Raw genomic sequence first — 21,155 nt, forward strand, 5'->3', positions numbered from 1 at the left:
GTGATTGTATCATTTACATCATCTCTCTACGTGAACATTACCAGGAACTTTGGCATTTGTTTGTAGAGGATAGTAATAATCTAATATTTTGGTGCTACTTTATAATTTATAAAATATGTACAAACATGTTTTTAGGTAATTTTTCATAGCAATGTTCAGGTAGGGCAACACTACTTCTCCATTTATAGACAAAGAAACTAAGGCCCAGAGAAGTTTTAAATAACTTGCCTTAATTTCACACCTAGTGAGTGACGTAAAAAATTAAAACTAAGTTTCTGACCCTTGAAGCCAATCTAGCTTCCACCACAAGGGAGAACCCTTTTTAAAAGTTATTATTATTATTTTTAAGACAGAAAGGTTCTGAAAATCTTCAAGGCAAATAGTGATTCATATTTAAAAATAAATGTATAAATCATTTGTAAGGTACAATAATATGGCTATTAACTGACATTATTGGCTAACAAGTTATTTTGGAAGAGAGCACATTAAACAGAGCACATACACACAAATTCATACTTTAAAAACATAATTTACAGTCTGCATACACAGTCACTACTATAGCAAGTTTTAGGGTGATGCACTCTAGAGCATAAAGCCTTAAGGACATCAACTCAAAACTCAGACTGGTGTGTTTTTCCTCTTGTCTGCTTTCTAGGGATTATCTTCATGTTCTGTTCCCGGTGCCATTATTTCCTTTTAGCTTTAAATGACTTCCCTCAAATTAGCTCCCTCTACCCACCTTGCCCAGAATTCTCTGCTTCTGTAATCTAAGGAGGGGATCAGGGATGTCAAGGGACATTGGAAAACAAACTTCGTTAAGTATTTAAATATACATCCATACATATGTATATGTATACACATACAAAGTCACATATATACATACAGACTAAGAGTACTAAACTGTGCCTTCTTAGTGCTTAATCACTTCCTTTATTAGAGTCAAGGATGCATGAATAGACTAACATAACATATAGGGTATAATTTTCATGAACTCAAGAACTGATATGGCAAAATAGCAAGGCTATATTATGAGACTGAGAATCCATACTTTAGCTTAGGTATAGGTTTGGAGTTCTATGACTTGAGTAACGGTCTAACTTTGGCCTTGGGATTAGGAACAGATTGGGTGACTAAGTCCGATCCTAAATATTTTCATCTACAAAAGGAAAATAAAACGACACCTGAAAGGAGCTGGGCACATTCCTCAGCCCCGGGCTCAAAACTCCCTGAGCCTAGTACAAACACATCTCATCCTCCCATCCCATCACATACTGCCATATATCTCTCCAACTCCCTGAGCCCAGTACAAACACCACCTGGAAAGTCTCCGATAAGGAGACAGCCATTCAAGGTTACTGAAAGCGTGAGAGCCAAAAGAATTTCTTTGTTCCCCTGCAACTTTCAGGCTATAAAAAGCAAACGCTCGCATTGTTCGGGGCCCTCTTGTATGCTGTGTAAAGGAGGGACCGAGTTCGAACTTGCAGTAAAGATCCTTGCCGCTTGGCTTTGACTCTAGACTCTGGTGGTCTTCTTTGAGGAACAAACAGTCTAGGCATAACATCTGGGGGCTTGTCCGGGATTCCCCAAGCCCACCAGACCCCTGGTCAACGGATCTGCTGAGATCGATCTACTGATAGGTGAGCTGGCTCGTCTCCGTTTGTCTGTCTGTGTCTGTTCTGAATCTGAATCTGTGACTCGCGAGGTCTGAAACTGAGGCTGGCACAGTCCTGGCGGACGCGTTATAGGACGGCCAGTGGAGACCGGTAAGAGACGTCCCCTGGCTCTCTTCTGATTTAAATTGCGATCTGAGTTGCCGGAGCGCGTTTGCGATCTGGGCAACAGCTGAATCTGACCCCGTTTCCCAGGTGCGTGCTTGCGGTCTGAGTCTGACCCCGGTTCCCGGGTGCGCGCTTGCGGTCTGAATCTGACCCCGGTTCCCAGGTGCGCGCTTGCGGTCTGAATCTGACCCCGGTTCCCGGGTGCGCGCTTGCGGTCTGAGTCTGACCCCGGTTCCCGGGTGCGCGCTCCCGGCCCCGGTCCCCGGACTCCCGGCTTCCGGCGCCGCGCGCGCCTCCCGGCCCCGGTCCCCGCGCTCCCGGCTTCCGGCGCCGCACGCGCTCCCGGCCCCGGTCCCCGGACTCCCGGCTTCCGGCGCCGCGCGCGCCTCCCGGCCCCGGTCCCCGCGCTCCTGGCTTCCGGCGCCGCGCGCGCTCCCGGCCTCCGGCGCCGCGCGCGCTCCCGGCCCCGGTCCCCTTCGAACTTGCAGTAAAGATCCTTGCCGCTTGGCTTTGACTCTAGACTCTAGTGGTCTTCTTTGAAGAACAAACAGTCTAGGCATAACACACCTATATACCACGATTTTGTGAAATGAGTTTTACAAATATTATAAAGCTTTATAAAAATAATCTCTTGTTAATTCAAAAATATTTTATATAAAGATAGCCATCTTTTTCACATATTTAATCTCTCTCACACACACAGGATAAAAGAGTAAACTAACAAAACATACAAAAACACAAAAACAAATAAGTCTTTACTCTCATGAAATTTAGATTTTAAATTTACAGCATTGTTTCAAGCAGGTGAATGATTAAAGTCTAACTCCCAAATCAATACAAAATAAACTATATTAATACAAGTCTTAAGACGACATTCATATAGCCAACAGACACATGAAAAAAATGCTCATCATCACTCGCCATCAGAGAAATGCAAATCAAAACCACAATGAGATACCATCTCACACCAGTTAGAATGGCAATCATTAAAAAGTCAGGAAACAACAGGTGCTGGAAAGGATGTGGAGAAATAGGAACACTTTTACACCGTTGGTGGGACTGTAAACTAGTTCAACCATTGGGGAAAACAGTGTGGTGATTCCTCAAGGATCTAGAACTAGAAATACCATTTGACCCAGCCATCCCATTACTGGGGATATACCCAAAGGATTATAAGTCATGCTGCTATAAAGACACATGCACATGTATATTTATTGCGGCACTATTCACAATAGCAAAGACTTGGAACCAACCCAAATGTCCATCAGTGACAGACTGGATTAAGAAAATGTGGCACATATACACCATGGAATACTATGCAGCCATAAAAAAAGGATGAGTTCATGTCCTTTGTAGGGACATGGATGCAGCTGGAAACCATCATTCTCAGCAAACTATCACAGGAACAGAAAACCAAACACCGCATGTTCTCACTCATAGGTAGGAATTGAACAATGATATCACCTGGACACAGGAAGGGGAACATCACACACCAGGGCCTATTGTGGGGAGGGGACGGGGGGAGGGATAGCATTATGAGATATACCTAATGTAAATGATGAGTTAATGGGTGCAGCACACCAACATGGCACATGTATACATATGTAACAAACCTGCACGTTGTGCACATGTACCCTAGAACTTAAAGTATATATATATATATAAAAGGCATTTACCAAGTTTCATTATCCATGAACCATCAGCTTTCCAATGAAGGAAAAAGTTACACCTGCATTTAGGTTTTTGCATGTTTATAACTGAGTTATAAAAACAATTCCCTAGGTAATTCCACAGAAACTGCTTAAAACAAGAAAAACTAAGCAAGAACTTCTAGAAAACCTTTTGCTTCAGACATAGAGAAGGGGCAGATTCTACAAATAGCCAAAATGTGAGTTCTGACATGAAGGTGGATCTATAGGTAGGGCCAGCTGGTCAACTGCCTGCTCCAAAATGCCCTTCTCCACATCACTTTATTTTGACATACCACTTACTTTGTTTACTAATTAAGTGAGCCAGAAAGGCAGATTCTTATATTGGAAAGCACAAAGTGGCCTGAGAAAAGTGCCCGATGTAAATTTCACCTATTTATCTTCTACTGAACCAATCGTATAATTAAGGAAAGAGAGAAGGCGGCAGGAGAAGCCTTACAAAAGCAAACTGACTTCAGTAGTGTGCAAATTTATTTTCCCTACTTTTTGAAAAATTGGCCTTCTGGTAACAGAACCCACATTTTCCTAAGGGAAATTCCCGGTCTAGATGGTTCAGGTTGTCCAACTACAGCCAGAACCAGCCTATCTGATTACTACATTTTCCAGCCACAGGCACTGGGGCAGAGGTGGGCACGTGAGCCAAGTTCAATCTGAGGAGACTCCACTGGGAGCTTTTATAGGAATTGCTAGGAACAGAAAACCTCTTCTTAATGGAGGTCTGCTAGCTGTCTCAGCACCACGAGAGAACGTGCATGAGAACAGAGCCAGAACAAAACCAAGCGACTGAGCGAGCGGGACTGAGTTCTAACGACCTGGCTTAAGACCATGGCTTGCCTGAAGCCAAGCATACACTAGGACTTTCCAGTGTGTGGGCCAATGCATTTCCAATGCTGCTTCAGTCAGTTTGCTGAATTTTCTATCACCTGTAACCAAGAGCTCATAATCCTGAGAAATAATTACTGAGCTCCTTCTACCAATTCAATGCTAGGTTTGAGGACCACCAAATAATTAATAGTGTAAATAATGTAAAAATCATGTAATATCAATTAAGGCAAAAATCAATCTCAAGAGAAAGAATAATTATTTGATTAACTTTTTCATTCCACAACTAAAGATACAACCTTGTGATCTCTGGCAAAACAGAGGGAAAACATTCAAGTCACTTATGTTTAAGCCTCTGAAGCACCGAATCATCTCTAAGAAAACTTCCCTGAGAAATAAACCTTAGGGAGTCTTCATGTGGAGCCCCTTAGTGAATGTAATTGTCTATTACACAATGAATCTTTTACTAATCGCAAAAATTCTACACTTTCACCAGACACAGTTTTCAATATCAATAAAACCATCTGGTCTAAGTCTGACGGTAACTAACTGCTTATAAGTGAGGATGGGGAAAGGTAAAAATAAATTAAAGACAATTTCTCCTTAAGGAGTACAATCTTGGGTCAGAAGCAAAAGCTAGCCTAACTATGCATAGTGAATCTCAGTCAGGTTTTTCATTTAACATGCTCATTTGGAAACTTTCAGGAGGAATAAAGGCGGGACTCACACAGGGACCTGGGGCTTGAACCAGCTGGTAAATGAAATTATTCTGTATGGAACACAAATCACAGACTTGATTCTGATATTAATGTTTTAATTTGCCACAAACACATATTCATACAGAAACCCAGAAAAGGCAGAAATCATGTATTCTGTGTGTGCCTAGTAAAACTGCTATTCCAGATCACACAAATTAAATTTACGATGACACGGAATTATTTTTCTGAGGCTTACTGAAAAACAAACTGTGACAAACAACAAAAAAAACCTCTTTGGTTGATCCTTGCTCAGAATTTCAAACTCTGCTCATTAAATATTGCTCTGTGGAAAATCTCCAGGTGGTTTTTATATAAGGCACTATTACTGTTTATCACTGACAGATGAAATCAAAATTCTTTTTGAAGAATTCCCAATAATGCTATAGCATTAGCTGTACAAGTAAACTACATACTAGGAAAAAATATGTAAAAGGAACACCCACATGAACATTTACCTTCCACTGCTCTTTTGAAGAAAACTTTGCAGCTGCCACAGGTGACTACCCCATAATGACATCCTGAAGCCTCATCCCCACACACCAAACATATTTTTGAAGGTCTTGAAGATCCAGTAGAAACACTTCGTAAAGTAGAGCTGGGGAAAGAAATTGAGATTTAAATAACTACACTGTAAAGGCACATGTAACATGCTGCACAGCTTAGCTCAAAATTTGTCAATATTCATGGTTCCAGACAAGAATTCAGTATGTAATAGTCACATACTACATGACTTAGCAAAATAAAGGTAAAACCTGATATGAATGGAGCAATGCTATCAAGCCTATTGTATAGCAAAGCCTCTTTTCAGTACTGAGAAATAAGAAATAATCAAATGTAAATTTCTTTCCTTCTTTTCCTATTTTTGGAGAAGGTTTACCAGAAAATCACATTATTTGCACTTTAAGTGGGCAGTGCAAAGAATCTTGAACCAAGTCATCAGGGACGTATTTGCTGTCCTTTTGTTTCTGCATCAAAGAGCAATAATAATATTACTCAACACTCTTCAGAATCACATTATATATCTCAATTATGCCAAAAATTTTTTAAACCTCCCCTTTCCAAAATAATCCACTAATTTAAAAAAAAATTTATCTTGTCTCACCTGCCAGCAGTTTTATCCCTCTAAGCTCCCGCATTTTTTCATGTTATCTTATATAGATGTGTTCTAATTACTTCATTTTGCTTACTAATTTGAAGGGACACAGCCAATAATAAAACAAAAAGCCAAACAGGGTAAATATCTCAGGTATGTTTCATGGTAAGAAACTGAAGGGCTCTCTGGGAAACAGATTTTAGGGACAAATGTAACCCTTTAGGCAACAATCTGTTTGAATACTTTTTAAGGGGAATCTTCTCAAGATATATTATATAGTACTGTGTTACTTGATGACACTCCCTAAACAAAATGTTGTAACTTCTGATAAGGCATCACAATTCAGTGAAACTTTAGATATGTACCAGGCAGGCAAACACGTTGATTTTTCAATTTGCAGTCCACATACATTTCTTGAATATTTACCTGCAGGTCCTGTGCAAGATGCCAAGGGAAAAAAAATACAAAAATCCAGTCTCTGCCCTCCAAGTTGGTGGAGGCAGAAACCATTATGAAGATCCAGTAGCAACACTTCATAAAGTAGAACTGGGGAAAGTGCTATGGTGCATTATGGTAAGTGCTATGGTGCAGGGTAACGGGGGAAGCACACTGTGAATAAAGGAATTACAAAACACTTCCTCAAATGTGTCAGCTAACCTGAGTTTTGAAGCATGACTACGTGAGAGCCAGAGTAAGAAAGGGGGCAGAGGCGGAAGGGTGTGCAGTGGCTCAGAGAAATGGGATCTGGACGGGCTCAGAAAACTTTGGGTAGAGTTGCTGTATGTCACTTTTATCACCTTGCTGTCAAAGCTTTTGCCTCCACGCCAAACAGCAGAAACATGGAAAAATGACAATGAAAAGACTAAAATGGTTATGTTACAGTGAAGATTTCTCTATTTTTCAAGTCTGCTAAAATGTGATAATATTGCGTTAATATTTGTTTAAAGTATTTCGAAGTATACTCTCACCAAAAACAGATGAAAGAACAAGCTATACAGCTGCTTAGAGCATGACTGCCGTTGTAGAAAATGACTTCTTAAATCAAGGACTGAAATAATGTTCCCCAAAGTTGTTTCTCCTTCTGAGAAAAGTGCTCTTTATTATTTTTATTGGTATCCTTTGACTTCTTTATGGCATTCAAAACATTCCATTTCAGCACCAGTAACTTCTTCAACATATTAGCTAGTAAAACTCAATCCATACCCTGTCTGACTCGTCTTACACTTCACAAGAAAATGCCACGGCTTTGTAAATATTTAGAACATAACTTAAAATCATCATGAAAACGTAATTGCTTTTTCACAACTACAAGCATACATGGGATTTTTATTCAACATTTCTGTGGGCCTTGATCCCAGTACTATTTTATTGGGATCTTAGCTTCAGTCTTTGGAACTCTCCTCTTTTTCTATCCCAACTTAGTTTCTTGGTGATCTCATCTAGTCTCTTGGCTTTCAGTATCACCAATATGCTGGCGACTTCCAAATATTTATCTCTAGCCCAGACCCCTCCCTGGAATTTCAGACCCATTTATTCAACTGCCCACTTGGTATCTCCACTTGGGTGTCTAACACGCACCTCAACTTTAACATGGGCAAAACTTTGCGGCTCTTTCCCTGCCTCCAAACATGTTCATTTCACAGATATCCTCTTCTCAGTTAATGGCAACTACTATGGGTGGAATTGTGTTCCCTCAAAACTCACATGTTGAAGTCCTAGCCCTTAGTACCTTGTAATGTGACTTTTGGGATTAGGGTTGTGCAGATGTAATTAGTTAAGATGAGGTCATACTGGAATGGGGTGGACCCCTAATCCAATAGGACTGATGTTATTATATGCAGGGGAAATTGGAACACAGACACCTGTATGAGGAGGACACCATGTTTAGATTAAGGCAGAGATCATGGGATGCTTCTGCATGCCAAGGGACACCAACAATTGTCAGCAGACCACTGGAAGCTAGGTGAGAGAAATGGGATTCTTCATCACTGCCCTCAGAAGGAACACACCAACCAATCTTCAATCTCTAGCCTCCAAAACTGAGAGACAATAAATTTCCATAGCTTAAGCCACCTGGTCTGTAGTACTTTGTTATGGCATCCCTAGCAAACTAATACAACAACTCTTTCCTTCCAGTTGCTTGGGCCAAAAAGCACGGACTCATCTCTGACTCTTCTCTTTCTCTCACACAACACTCCCAGCCCTGAATCTGTTAAATTTTATTCATTTTATCCACAGAACGTATTCAGATTCTGATCAATCTCCAAAAACTCCTCCAGCACCATCTACTTTGAGCTGTCAACACCTCTTACCTGGGGTTCTGCAGAAGCTTCCTAGCTGATCTTCTGGTTTCTCTTAGCTCCGTTCCCCGCTCTGACCACCCTTATTCCCTGCCAGCCCCTGCCAGAATGACCCTTATTCATTCATTCCTTTTTTCTTATTTCTATACTCTATCCCTTCATGATCTCATCCACAATCCTAGCTTCAAACAGATCGCTTGGTGAATGACTTTCCAAATCTTTACAGCCAGCTCCAACCTCTCCCCCGTGTTCCAATTTCAAGTCTGCCTTATTAGCTTCTTGAGAATACCATGCTCAAAACAATATTTACTTTCTTTTTCCAGATTTTGACGTTGTGAAAGAGTACTGCCATCTGCTAGTTACCCAGGTTCAAACCTTGTACTCTTCCCTCAACTATCCAATCTAATCAGTTACCACCACGTCCTGCTCAGTCCAGCTTTGCAAACTCTCACATAGCTTCTCTGCATCCCACTGTTGGTAACACTGGTTCAGACCCTTGTTACTTCCCAAAGGTTCTTCCATAACTCTAGCTTTTCCTTCCAGTTCATTCTACAGTGACTGCTGACAAATGAATCTGAAGATAAAGGTTCTGACTGTATTACTTCTATGCTTAGAAATCTTCAATCATCCCTTCTGAATGCCACTACAAATAAAAACCTTAGTAGGACACTTAAAATCTTTCTCCCTACTATCAGCCTTCTCCTTCAGGGTCTAATAATGCTTAACCTTATGCTCAGCACATACCAACATCCCTGTTGAAGTGTTCTGGTCAACCACCATTTACAGGACCTAGTATTTCCTCTCCCTCACTCCCACTGGGAACCCTGTCCATCATTAAAGGGTCCTGATGTTCCCCCAGCACGAAGTACCACTCTCCCTTCTCCTAACTCCTTCACGTTTTGCTAATCCTTCTCCTTCAGCAGTTACCACTCTTGCTCTTATATTAGTGACCTGCGCACTTATCCTAATCCTTTGAGGGCAAAAATTTTATTGTATGCATCTCTGTGTTCCCAATGCCATTAGTTCAGTGTTGGTACTATTTATTGAGTGAATGAAATCGCACTCCTAATCTCATTAGAGTAGAACATAATTTACAAAAGGCAATTTTACAGAAGGTAAATTAATGAGGCCAAGGTTATCAGCTCAATTCCCATATGGTTCATTTAGCTTTGCACAGAGGAAAAAAAAGAATCCAGGGACAGACTATTGTCAAAAGCTCAGCCAGCTGTCTTGCAAATATATGCATTATTAACACAAGAGACAGGCCACAAAAATAGATGGGTTTGGAAAACTCTAGTCTCTATTGAAACACTATCACGTGTTTATCTCTGAAACCAAAAGATGGCACACGGTTGGAAAATTGTATGCATCCAGTTTGAAGCAACACATTTAGATGATACACATCACAAAAGAGAGAGGGAGAGAGGGCTCGCAGATCTTGAACTCACTTTCTTCTTAGACACTGAATGTCTTCAAAATACAAAGCATGTTTAGTGATTTGTATGTCAAAATTCAACTTCAGAGTATAATAAATTTACCAAACATCTACACATAGGATGTAAAGCCCGAACTGAGGGCCAAACACGCAGGAATCAAAGACAGGAATGGAGGCTCAGTAAGGAGGCCTGGGCTGTAGTTCCAGCTCCACCATTAACTGGTGAAACCTTTGCAAAATCACCTCTCCTCTCTGGGCCATAATTCTCAGCAAAAAGAGGTTCAACAGATGATAGCTAAGATCCTTTTCAAGATATCCTTTTAAGATAAAAGTATAAAAATAAATGGAATAGCATGTCCTGATCAAGTTTAATTCAAACTGAGTTGCAAACTCAAATGAAAAACAACATATTCTGAAAACCAGTTAACATTGTTTGATCTGGATCAAACATAAAAAATGTAACAAAATATTATTCTTTCTAAATCAGCTAATTATATAACACTCAAAATCTTTTTTACATTGATATAGTATCTGTGCTGCTGATTTTGGTTAAAATGTCTGAATAAATGTAAGCCATAAATGGTATTCTACATCCCTCCAAACCATTTGAATATTGAAGAGTTAGAAAAAACTACCCAAACTCATCATTTTGGGGGTTAATAATCAAAGAAACATTGTTCACAGAAAGAAGTTTATCATCAGCAAAGGTAGTTCAGAGGATTTTATACAACTGGTAAAATATTATACAGGCAGAAATGAGTGAACATTATATTTCCATTTGTAAAGACAGTATTTCTCTTAGGGAAACACAAGCAAGCTGCAACTATTTTCAATACTAAATATACTCCTTCTAATGACTCAGTAAAGAGATAGAAAAGATTAACCAAAGGTTTATACTGATTTTGGTGACTGTCAGGAGGAAATATACTAGTCAATCATCAAAAACACTTAGTGCGTTATGTTTTTCCCCAAAAGGATGGTGCTTGGGGAGAAGTAACAAGAAGCTATGTAAGAAAAAAAAATGATTTTTTACAAAGCAAAAAATGCCTGGAGAAATTGGCTCACTGAAAATCTCTAAGGCACTGCCAGGAATTATCATATGTAAAACTATCTTTCCCATCCTTACAGTAATTTCGTAACAACACAGTAGTGACTGATCCACTTTCAGTGATTAGAAATTCTTCATATAAAAAGTAGTCTTATTTTTTAAACTCACTCAATATGAATTAAACATACCTATCTTTTATACTATTACTTAATCAGATAAAAGCTTCTACCACCACCACCACCAGCTAGAATGTTTTCTGTTTTTCCATATGTAATCAATTCAAACATTCATTCACCTATCTTAGAGCACAGTGAGAATTGGGAGGACCATATAAACAGCAGATCAGGAAACATCCTCACATACTGATCTGAACAAGCTGGTGTGTTTACATTATTCATTAACTAGGCCAAGTATTGAAAGTCTACTGTGGGCCCCACTGTTCTAGGCACTCAGAAAAAACTAGAAGGAGAAAGTCTTTATCCTCATCAAACTTCTATAGTCATGGCGAACAGAGGGACAATACAGAAGTAAACAAATAATTTCAGATAGAGGGAAGTACTATGAAGAAAATGACAGACACTGAGATCAGACAGGGAGGGTGGGGGAGACAGGATCCATTAGATAGCTTCGGAAGGCCTCTTTTTTTTTTTTTTCTTGAGACAGAGTCTGGCTCTGTTGCAGGCTGGAGTGCAGTGGTGTGATCTTGGCTCACTGCAACCTCCACCTCCCAGGTTCAAGCGATTCTCCTGCCTCAGCCTCTAGAGCAGCTGGGACCACAGGCACCTGCCACCATGCCCAGCTAATTTTTGTATTTTTAGTAGAGATGGGGTTTCACCACGTTGGCCAGGATGGTCTCGATCTCTTGACCTTGTGATCTGCTGACCTCGGCCTCCCAACATGCTGGGATTACAGGCGTAAACCATCGCGCCTGGCCCAGAAGGTCTCTTTCTTTGGTGATACTGAAATGACAGAGTTGTCAGCCACGTGAAGATGCTAAACAAAGGTAAAGGCAAGTGCAAAGTCTCTGAGACAGGAATGAATGCAACACATTCCAGAGAGAAAAATGAGGGCAATGGGGCCAAAATGTAGTCAATGATGAGGAAGAAAAGATGAGAGGGTGTACGATGTGAGGTCCAAGAAGATGCTGGGGCTGGATCCCATGGCTTTGGAAGGCTAAAGAGGCAGACTATTATCCTGCATGCCATCACAGTGCTGTGAACTCTGGAATGTTTTAAGGAGTCAGGTCACATGATCTGATTAACATTTTAAAATCTTACTGTGGCTGTTGGGTGGAGAATGGACTGCAGAAGTGGGTGACCTTGGACATGGGCAGACCAGCTAAAGAAGCTTCTGCAATTGTCCAGGCAGGAGATAATAATGGTGTGAAGTAGGGTGAAAGCAGTAAAGACAGTGAGAAGTGGCTAATTCAGAGAAATTGTGTTAAAGTAGACAGTACCAACAGGACTTGCAGAAATACTGGATGGCGACACTATTAACTGGTATCTAAGATGGGGGGAAGAGCAGTTTGGAGAGTTACGGGGAATTTCTTTTGGATGTGATAGTTGCAGAACAATATATAGAGGATGACATGTTCCTATTTTTGTAGATAAAAGAATTATAGTCTACCCATAGGAAAAACTAGGAGCCATTTACGTCAGGTTTATTAACTGTGTGCCACAATTTCCTTATCTGTTAGGTAGTGATAGCAAAGGTCTTACCATATTGCACAGTTTTAGATTAAATGACTCAATTTATTCAAGAACACTTACAACAGTGTCTGACAAAGAGTGTTATTTAAATTCTGACTATGATTAATTAGTATTATCATTCAATCTATAATTTTTTTTTTATTTTTATTTTTTTAAAGAGACAAGGTCTTGCTATGTTGCCCAGGCTGAATTAGAATTCCTGGGCTCCTGGGATCCTCCACCTCAGCCTCCCGAGGAGCTGGGACTACAGGCACGTGCCACAACACTCAGCTAGATCTATAGTTCTTTTTTTTTTTTTTTTTTTTTTGAGACGGAGTCTCGCGCTGTTGCCCAGGCTGGAGTGCAGTGGCGCGATCTCGGCTCACTGCAAGCTCCGCCTCCCGGGTTCACGCCATTCTCCTGCCTCAGCCTCCTGAGTAGCTGGGACTACAGGCGCCCACCACCGCGCCTGGCTAATTTTTTGTATTTTTAGTAGAGACGGGGTTTCACTGTGGTCTCGATCTCCTGACCTTGTGATCCGCCCGCCTCGGCCTCCCAAAGTGCTGGGATTACAGGTGTGAGCCACCGCGCCCGGCCAGATCTATAGTTCTTAATGGTGGCTGCCATAATAGTGAACCTACAGGTAATTCTACCATTCTGTATTATATTTTTCTGTATGGCTTTTAATTTGTAAAACAATGGTAAGCAGAAGACAGGGTTTTTAAAAAAATAATTTAAAATAGTACCACAATTGTTTGTTTGCTGTATACAGTAAACAGAACTTTGTGTGCATACGGATTTCAACATTTCTCGTAAGAATTCTGGCTCTCCTGGTGTCTGCAGTGTATAGGTTGGGAACAGCCACATTATATCATTAAGATAAATAATTATTAAGATTCAAATATATACTCTTTTATATACAGAACACTAAATCTAAGAAACGGAAGGCTTTGGAAACCATCAATGTTTTTAAAAATACATTTAACAAACATAAATCAACCTTTAACAACCGTTTTACTGAAATTATTATTTTCAATACACTTAAAATATACTTTAAAACCGCTTTGCTTAGTTTCCTTTTGTTTTGAAAAGCTTATATTTTGAGTCACAATTTTTTTTTTTTTTTTTGAGATGGAGTCTCGCTCTGTTGCCCAGGCTGGAGTGCAGTGGTGCAATCTCAGCTCACTGTAACCTCCACCTCCCAAGTTCAAGCGATTCTCTGCCTCAGCCTCCTGAGTAGCTGGGATTACAGGCACCCGCCACCACGCTCGGCTAATTGTTTTGGATTTTTAGTAGAGATGAGGTTTCACCATCTTGGTCAGGCTGATCTTGAACTCCTGACCTTGTGATCCACCCACCTCAGCCTCCCAAAGTGCTAGGATTACAGGTGTGAGCCGCTGTGCCTGGCCTTGAGTCACAATATTTAACCTGAAGTAACTCCTTTTAATATTCTCATTATTTAGGGGGAATATTTGAGAGCTGTTTCATGTTATATTTTCTTTTATGATATTATTATCTTTGCTGACAAATGAATCATTTATGTTTTGGAAGATATTTCCTAACTAGATAAGGTTCATCCTCTCAAGCCATGATTCATAATGCACTACAGATAGGAATTAACGAAGGATGCACACCTTACAACCTGAGCTGTCTGAATAAAGTTACAGCTAAACTGAGAAAATTTGAGGACATAAATACTTTGGAAAATAATTAAAAATACCTTAGAAAATAATTTAAAGCACAGTGATGATAATTAGTCTTCCACAATTTACTTTTTTGTTTGGGGTACTGGAGCAAGGTAAAAATTGGAGGTGGGTCAAGAAAAAATTATGCCAACTGCAGATGATGGCAAACACACTGAGATCCAAAACTCAAGGAGCTGTGCCTTAGAGACAACCATGGAAAATGGTCCAAATCATCGAGGGTCTGTAACCTGAGATTAGGTGTTAATGATTCTAGGACAAAGAGTTGAAATATCTGGTAAGCAACCAACAATGTGGCATGGAAAATGAAGAAATAGCTTTAAAAATCTACCATGTTAAAAGATATAATTAAGTGACTGATTACAACTTTTAATATGCACAATAGAGACAATGAATGAATAAAGGCCTAGTGAACTGAAAAATCCAGGGACCATTGGACAGGGCAAGCTTGAAAAACATGTTCAACAAGAAAAAAGTTGCAATGTAACTTAAAAGACAGGTTGTCCTCAGAGAGTAAGGACTCCATGTTCTTTTTGTGGAACAATGACTGACTGAGCCTACCCAAAGGCTGAAGAGTAAGGAGTAGAGAAGATCCTAGATAGAAATCTACAAAAAATCAACATTTCTGGTTAGGCAGGGAAAGAAGAGCTTGCTAACAAACCTGAGGAAGAAAAGTCCAAGTGGAGGAGCAAGATAAGGTAGAATCTGGGAATCAAAGGGAGGAAAAAGCATCTGTGACACTACACCGTGTGTAGTGTCAACTGCCAACAAGAGGACAAGACTGAAGGCTGACTATGGGGATGTGGTCATTGTTGATACTGTTGATCTTACCGATGGAAGTTTTTAAGCATATCTGCACATGTATAAGATGCATATGTAAACTATATTCAAGTAAAAAAATCACTCCACATCTTTTCTATTAAGGATTTTCCATACTCAGGGAAGTTGTCTTTGTCATAAAACCATACCCAATACTATGCACTTCAGCATATACAGAGTCTCTAAAAAGATCTAATATCAAATCATCTCCAGAAACATTTACTGAGCATGCATATGCCAATCAGTGGTTACTGATACAATGACTATATCTATGCACAACAAACAACAAAAACAAACAAACAAAAACACCTGTAAGCACAATTTATTTGCCTCTGCAATGTGTGGCATGTGTGAGTGTACTTATACTTATTATAAGTTATTCAGAATCCTCAGGGAAGGAATCATGAACTTACTGCCTCATCTGTAGATTAGTACAACGTACATTTTAAGAAAATGACTACTAAATGCTTGAGTGTTTTTACCCATAAATACAGTGGCTTCCCTTTTGAAAAAGATTGTATAGGTACACATGTGTATGTGACATAATTTAACTTTTTCCCCTGTAATATTATTCTTACATTAAGATACAGACTTAGATGCTGACACAGATGGCATGAGACTCTGAGAACTGATAGGTACCAGACCTAATGTGAATCTTGAACACGAGTTATTTAGAAGTTACTGATTTCAGCATTTTTTTTTTTTTTTTTGCTTACCACATTTTCAAAAAGTTGATGTAAAAAGTGTTTCATCATGCTGACTTTTCTCAGCAACAAAATATGGCTTCTTTCTATAAATTTAATTAACAAATCAAAGCTTCAAACATCTTTTTCCCCAGTGTTTTTCCTCACGTTGTAGAAATAATCATTTTCCTTGCCCTTGTTACTGCCCTCTCAATCCACCTGACGCTGTGGGTGACTGAGACACAAGACCACAGACACTGTTCCATCGGTCCACTTGCACCCTCTCTTCTACTTCTCTCACAGTAAGTTCTTTCACAAAGGACAAAAGGATATCTTTTATTATTTCAGAAATTTACATGAGAATGTTTCCAGAGCTCATTCTAAAAATCTATAAATACTTCACAGTCATTAATGACAAATAATGGCAATGTTATAGTGCCTTTGCTGACATGACACCATGCTATATTTATTTCAAACCTACTATCTGACTTTCAGCGGAATTACCACTCCTCAAAATATTTAAAATGGTATCTTAAGATGACATCAAAGAATGGTCTCAAATAAATCCATTCTTTAACATTTCAGTTTCTGAATCATCAGTGAAGTCTTCGGGTATTTTTTCATTAAGAATTCCCCCAGCAGAAAACAGCAAAGGTTTTAAATAAGAGCAACCATAGGGCACTAGTCAGTAGTTTGGATGACTGACTCTGCAAAGAAATTCAGAGCCACCTTTTCTAGTCAAGCCCCAATATACTTCAGGACTGATGAATCAATGCTGTACGGTTCCAACAATGGTTTCCTATGCTCACTTTTAACTGAGCTGCCACAGGAAATAGTTGTTTTCTACCTGTTTTCAAATCCTGATTGCAAAATCAGGAATTTCTTATGGTTCATTTTAACACATTTCTGACCTCTGGCTTTAATAAAACCAGATTCTGCTATAGGATAGCATTTCCAATTAGATAAAAATTATTCTTTACTATTATGTGGGCAATAGTACTCTACTAAGTGTGGTGGCCATAGGTCTTCAAGGGTAAACATTAAAGTATGGAAGCGAAGTTGGAAACTGCTTCTTCCACTCCCAGACAGCAGAGTTCCCTTCCATGACCACATTCTCCACGAATTTGAGCTGTTATTTTTTAAATTCTTATTGTTGTTATTATTTTCATATGCTTTGCTATTTTTTTCTGATCCATTTCACTGTTTCCACTTTTCAAGGGAAAATTCTACTTTAAAAATGATTTTAATAAGCCAAACTGAATGCTCATTTCCTGACTTGGCATGACCAGAACAATGAAGGAATCCTGAGTACTTTCTTTGGGTCTTTGTTTTTTTCAGGGTTTGAAGTTTGGGGCTGTTTCTTTGACTTCCTCCCTCCACAAATATTTGAAGCCTAAGGTTTCAGAAAGGCTGTTTCTTGGCCACTAAGATTTTCGTCGCAGAGTGAACCAGTGCTGCTCCATGTGGCCACACGAAAGTACATAAAAATATAGTATTTCCTTAGCCACCATCTTTTCTAGATGCCTTGCACTCTACTCTACATTTAAGGAAAATTAAAAAAAAAAAAAAAAAAAAAAGCAAAAACTACCAAATACTCTACCTTTCTCTATCTCTGTCCCCTTTCCACCTACCCACATCCTCCCCTCATATATATTTTGGCTTTGAGAAAAAAATCTATCACTATTAGGGGAGCCGTGGGATACCTGGCCCTTATTAGAACAGATATTAAAATTACTTAAATATTTAATTTAAATTAAAAGGACTATTTAGATATTTGCCAGTGGTTGGAGTGGAAGAAGAAAGAGCTAATCAGGGCCTGGCTTCTTTCTAGCTAGTTCATTAGCTAGCTAGTACCTTCCTCCTCACTAGATTTCTGTTGCTGTCCTGGTATTAAAGAATAAGGATAGTTACTTCCAAATATCCACCTAAGCCTGTAGATTATATATTATGAGCAATAAGCAGTTATTGAAACAGTTATCTTCTCCCTCTATTCATTTATTCAACACAACTACTAAGCAACTAATGTATACCAGGGCACTGTTCTAGGTCTCTTGATATGTATAAACTAACAAAATACACAGAAATCCTGATACTTAGAACTCATATTCCAGCACCAGGGAATAGCAAGGGGTGGTGGGAGTTTGCAGACAAATCCCTACTGGAAAGTAAAGGAATATTAATATATACATTAACTTCTAGGACAATTTCACATTACCTCCTCACTCTTATATATATCAAGCCTGTTTAAAATAGCTTTTCTTGAAGGCAAGAAAAATCAAGCTGGAAGTTCCAAATTCAGTTAACTCAGTGTAACTTCTATTTCTTATAAATGAGATAAAAACCATGTAGATTTAAGAAAGTGCTCTCAGGAGTACTGAGTGAGGATTGAATTAGATACCTTTATTATTTAAGCCTGTGGTGTGTGTGTATAAGTGTGTGAGAGAACCCCGGGAATTTATTTAAGTCTATATTCCAGTCTTTTCTTGCCTTCAGTGACGTGCGGTAGTCCTTCAAATAAAAAGGCATCCATGGTTTTACTACTGCCTTTAATGCTCAATTTAAGTATTTTCCAAGGTTACAAAAATTTGTACTTAAAAATAGCAATTGTTAAGTATACCAAAATAACTTTCATCTTTTGCCTAACACTCTTAAAAGCAATTACGGATGTTTTTTTCAGAAGTTTTTAAAATAAGAGTTAGGCTTTTGTCTTTGGCGCAGGTCTGAGAAAAGATGAAAAAGGTTTTGAAAACAAGGCAAATGGGATACATATCAAAGCAAACATGATATTGTTTAGGGGTCAGAAGTAAGTAGTTCCACTGGCGTTTGCAAAAAAAGGAAAAGACTTCAGTATACCTATAAATAGTGATAGAAAATGATAAAGAAGTTGAAGTAGCCTGTTTCTTTGGTTTTAACTGCAAGAAGGCAAGAAATAGTGAAGTCACTGTGATCCGTCTTGCTTCAAATGTCTTCCTGCCATGTACTGGGGCCAGATGAGAAAAAGGACAGTCATCAATACCACCTGACCACCCACCACAAAGATATGAGTGAGCCTGGCCTTTCTCCCTCCATTTTATTAAATGGAAATACCTAAAGTCAGATGGATGAAATCTCCTATGTTTGATTTCAATGCCATTTGAACATGAAATTAGGACTGCTAGATGTTTTGACTAGATTTCAAGGACATAATATCTTCCTCTATTAAAACTGTACCATCAATGCCTGTTTAAGATAAAGATTTTGAAATCTAAGGCAATATTCTCTTTCTTGTGCTTGAAACAATGTATGTAGAATATTCACTCTTTGGGAGAAAGAGATTAATCGTTTGAAATGTAAGTGACAAAACACATGTGTATACACACATGTATATACCTAAGCAACATTTACCAAGCTTTAAAGATTGTGGTCGCTATTTTTTTTTATATATATAGTAAAATAATGTTAAGGAATCAGATGGTATCTTGGGTTTTTTTTTTTTTCTTAATTTAGTAAAACTTACCCAAACTGAAATATAATTTTCAAAGAGCTACAAAAAACGAGGGAGTCAGCCCCAGGGGGGCTGGCTGTGTTCCCAGCACAGTGTATCACAGGGACAGGAGGCAATTTAGAAGAGCCAACACAGACACGAGAAGGAACACAGGGCTGAGACAGCAAGGTGGTCAGGAAGCAGAAAGACAACGAGAAGCAGAGAAGGTACACCAGGTCAAGGCTAGGAACTAGCCAGAGCCAGTGGGCACAGAGATCCTTAAAGTCATGACTTAAGGGAAGGCTCCAAGTTGAAAGGGCTATCAGAAACCAGGCAATGGAATCACAGCAATCCTGCAGTGGGCACAGGGGGGTCACGCTCCAGAGCAAGAGACGAGGCAGCTGGTGCAGCTAGGGTGGAGTTGGAGGACATTGTGGATAACAATGTCAAGGGCAGATAAACTTTGAGGTCTGTAGAAGCCGGCTTCACACTAGGAGCACTGTACCCCAGCCCTGGCCACGTCACACTCAGCAAAAGAGAAACCAGTGGGCTTGACGGGTAATAAAAGGCAGCTCATGAGAAAAAAAAAAAAAAAAAAAAGATAGGTAATACAGGTGAGAAAAGAAAGGGACAGAAATAATATCTTTATAAAAATAACAAGTAGCCAGAAGCAGCAAAAACTTTCCAAACATAGTGTTTTATAGGATCTGCTGTTAAGAACAAATGGTGTTCAAAAAGAAAAATGGCAAATAATTTACTGGAGTCTTAGAAAGACACATGTATGCAGATTTACCTAACAATGGCATGTATTTTCAAGAAAAACAATAGCACAGATAAATTTGAGAGTGATATGGCTTGGCTCCGTGCTCCCACCCAAATCTCATCTCTAATTGTAATCCCCATAGGTTGAGGGAGGGACCCAGTGGGAGGTGAATGGATCATGGGGGTGGTGTCTCCTATGCTGTTCTGATGGTGAGTTCACATGAGAGCTGATGGTTTAAAAGTGTTGGGCAGCTCCCCACTCGCTCTTGCTCTCTCTCTCCTGCTACCATGTAAGACGTGCCTTGCTTCCCCTTTACCTTCTGTCATGATTGTAAGTTTCCTCAGGCCCCTCCAGTCATGCAGAGCTGTGAGTCGATTAAGTCTGTTTAACTGACCCAGTCAATATCAAGTCTCAGGTAGCTTTTTCTTTTATCTTTTTCTCTTTTTTTGAGACAGAGTTTCGCTTTTAAACCCAGGCTAGAGTGCAATGGCGCAGCTTCGGCTCACTGCAATCTCTGCCTCCCAGGTTCAAGTGATTCTCCCATTTCAGCCTCCTGAGAAGCTGGGATTACAGGCTCCCACCAACACATCCAGCTAATTTTTGTATTTTTAGTAGAGACAGGGTTTTACCATGTTGGCTAGGCTGGTCTCAAACCCCTGACCTCAAGTGATCCACTCGCCTCTGCCTCCCAAAATGCTGGGATTACAGGCATGAGCCACCGTGCCTGGCCTCAGGTAGTTCTTTATAACAGTGTGAAAACGGACTAATACAGAGATAAAGGGCAAATAATTCTAAAGTACACATCTAAGTTCACTGTTTATCTTCTAAGCAGAGAAAACTATTTTTAACTTAAACAATTATAGCCACACTAAATGGAAAGATCATTAAAAATCTGCTTATGACAAAGTTGCAAAGGGCTACCTTAAAGTACACAGGTAAGTTGATGATTTTTTCTAATAAGTGTAAGAAATTAAATGTAGGAAAATAGATTTGTTAGGGTAGAAGAAAACTTTCTACTATACATTTGTGGGGTAAGAAAATTTGTTGAGGTCTAAAATTAAGTCTAAAAGGGCTTATTTTTATTTCCAAAATA

At 39.4% G+C, this 21,155-nt stretch overlaps 1 protein-coding gene across 4 annotated transcripts in view; it reads right to left on the bottom strand.

Moving 5' to 3' along the window:
- NR3C2 (nuclear receptor subfamily 3 group C member 2) overlaps nucleotides 1–21,155 on the bottom strand; it is a 374,118-nt gene that overhangs the window by 179,826 nt on the left and 173,137 nt on the right. For all 4 annotated transcript variants that reach the window (XM_025385317.1, XM_025385315.1, XM_025385314.1 and 1 more), the window contains exon 3: nucleotides 5,523–5,662. In XM_025385317.1, the coding sequence (XP_025241102.1) occupies nucleotides 5,523–5,662 (140 nt within the window). The remainder of the gene's footprint in view (nucleotides 1–5,522; nucleotides 5,663–21,155) is intronic.

The sequence above is a fragment of the Theropithecus gelada genome, chromosome 5 (genome assembly GCF_003255815.1).
Source record: "Theropithecus gelada isolate Dixy chromosome 5, Tgel_1.0, whole genome shotgun sequence".
In the NCBI taxonomy this organism is placed as follows: Eukaryota; Metazoa; Chordata; class Mammalia; order Primates; family Cercopithecidae; genus Theropithecus; species Theropithecus gelada.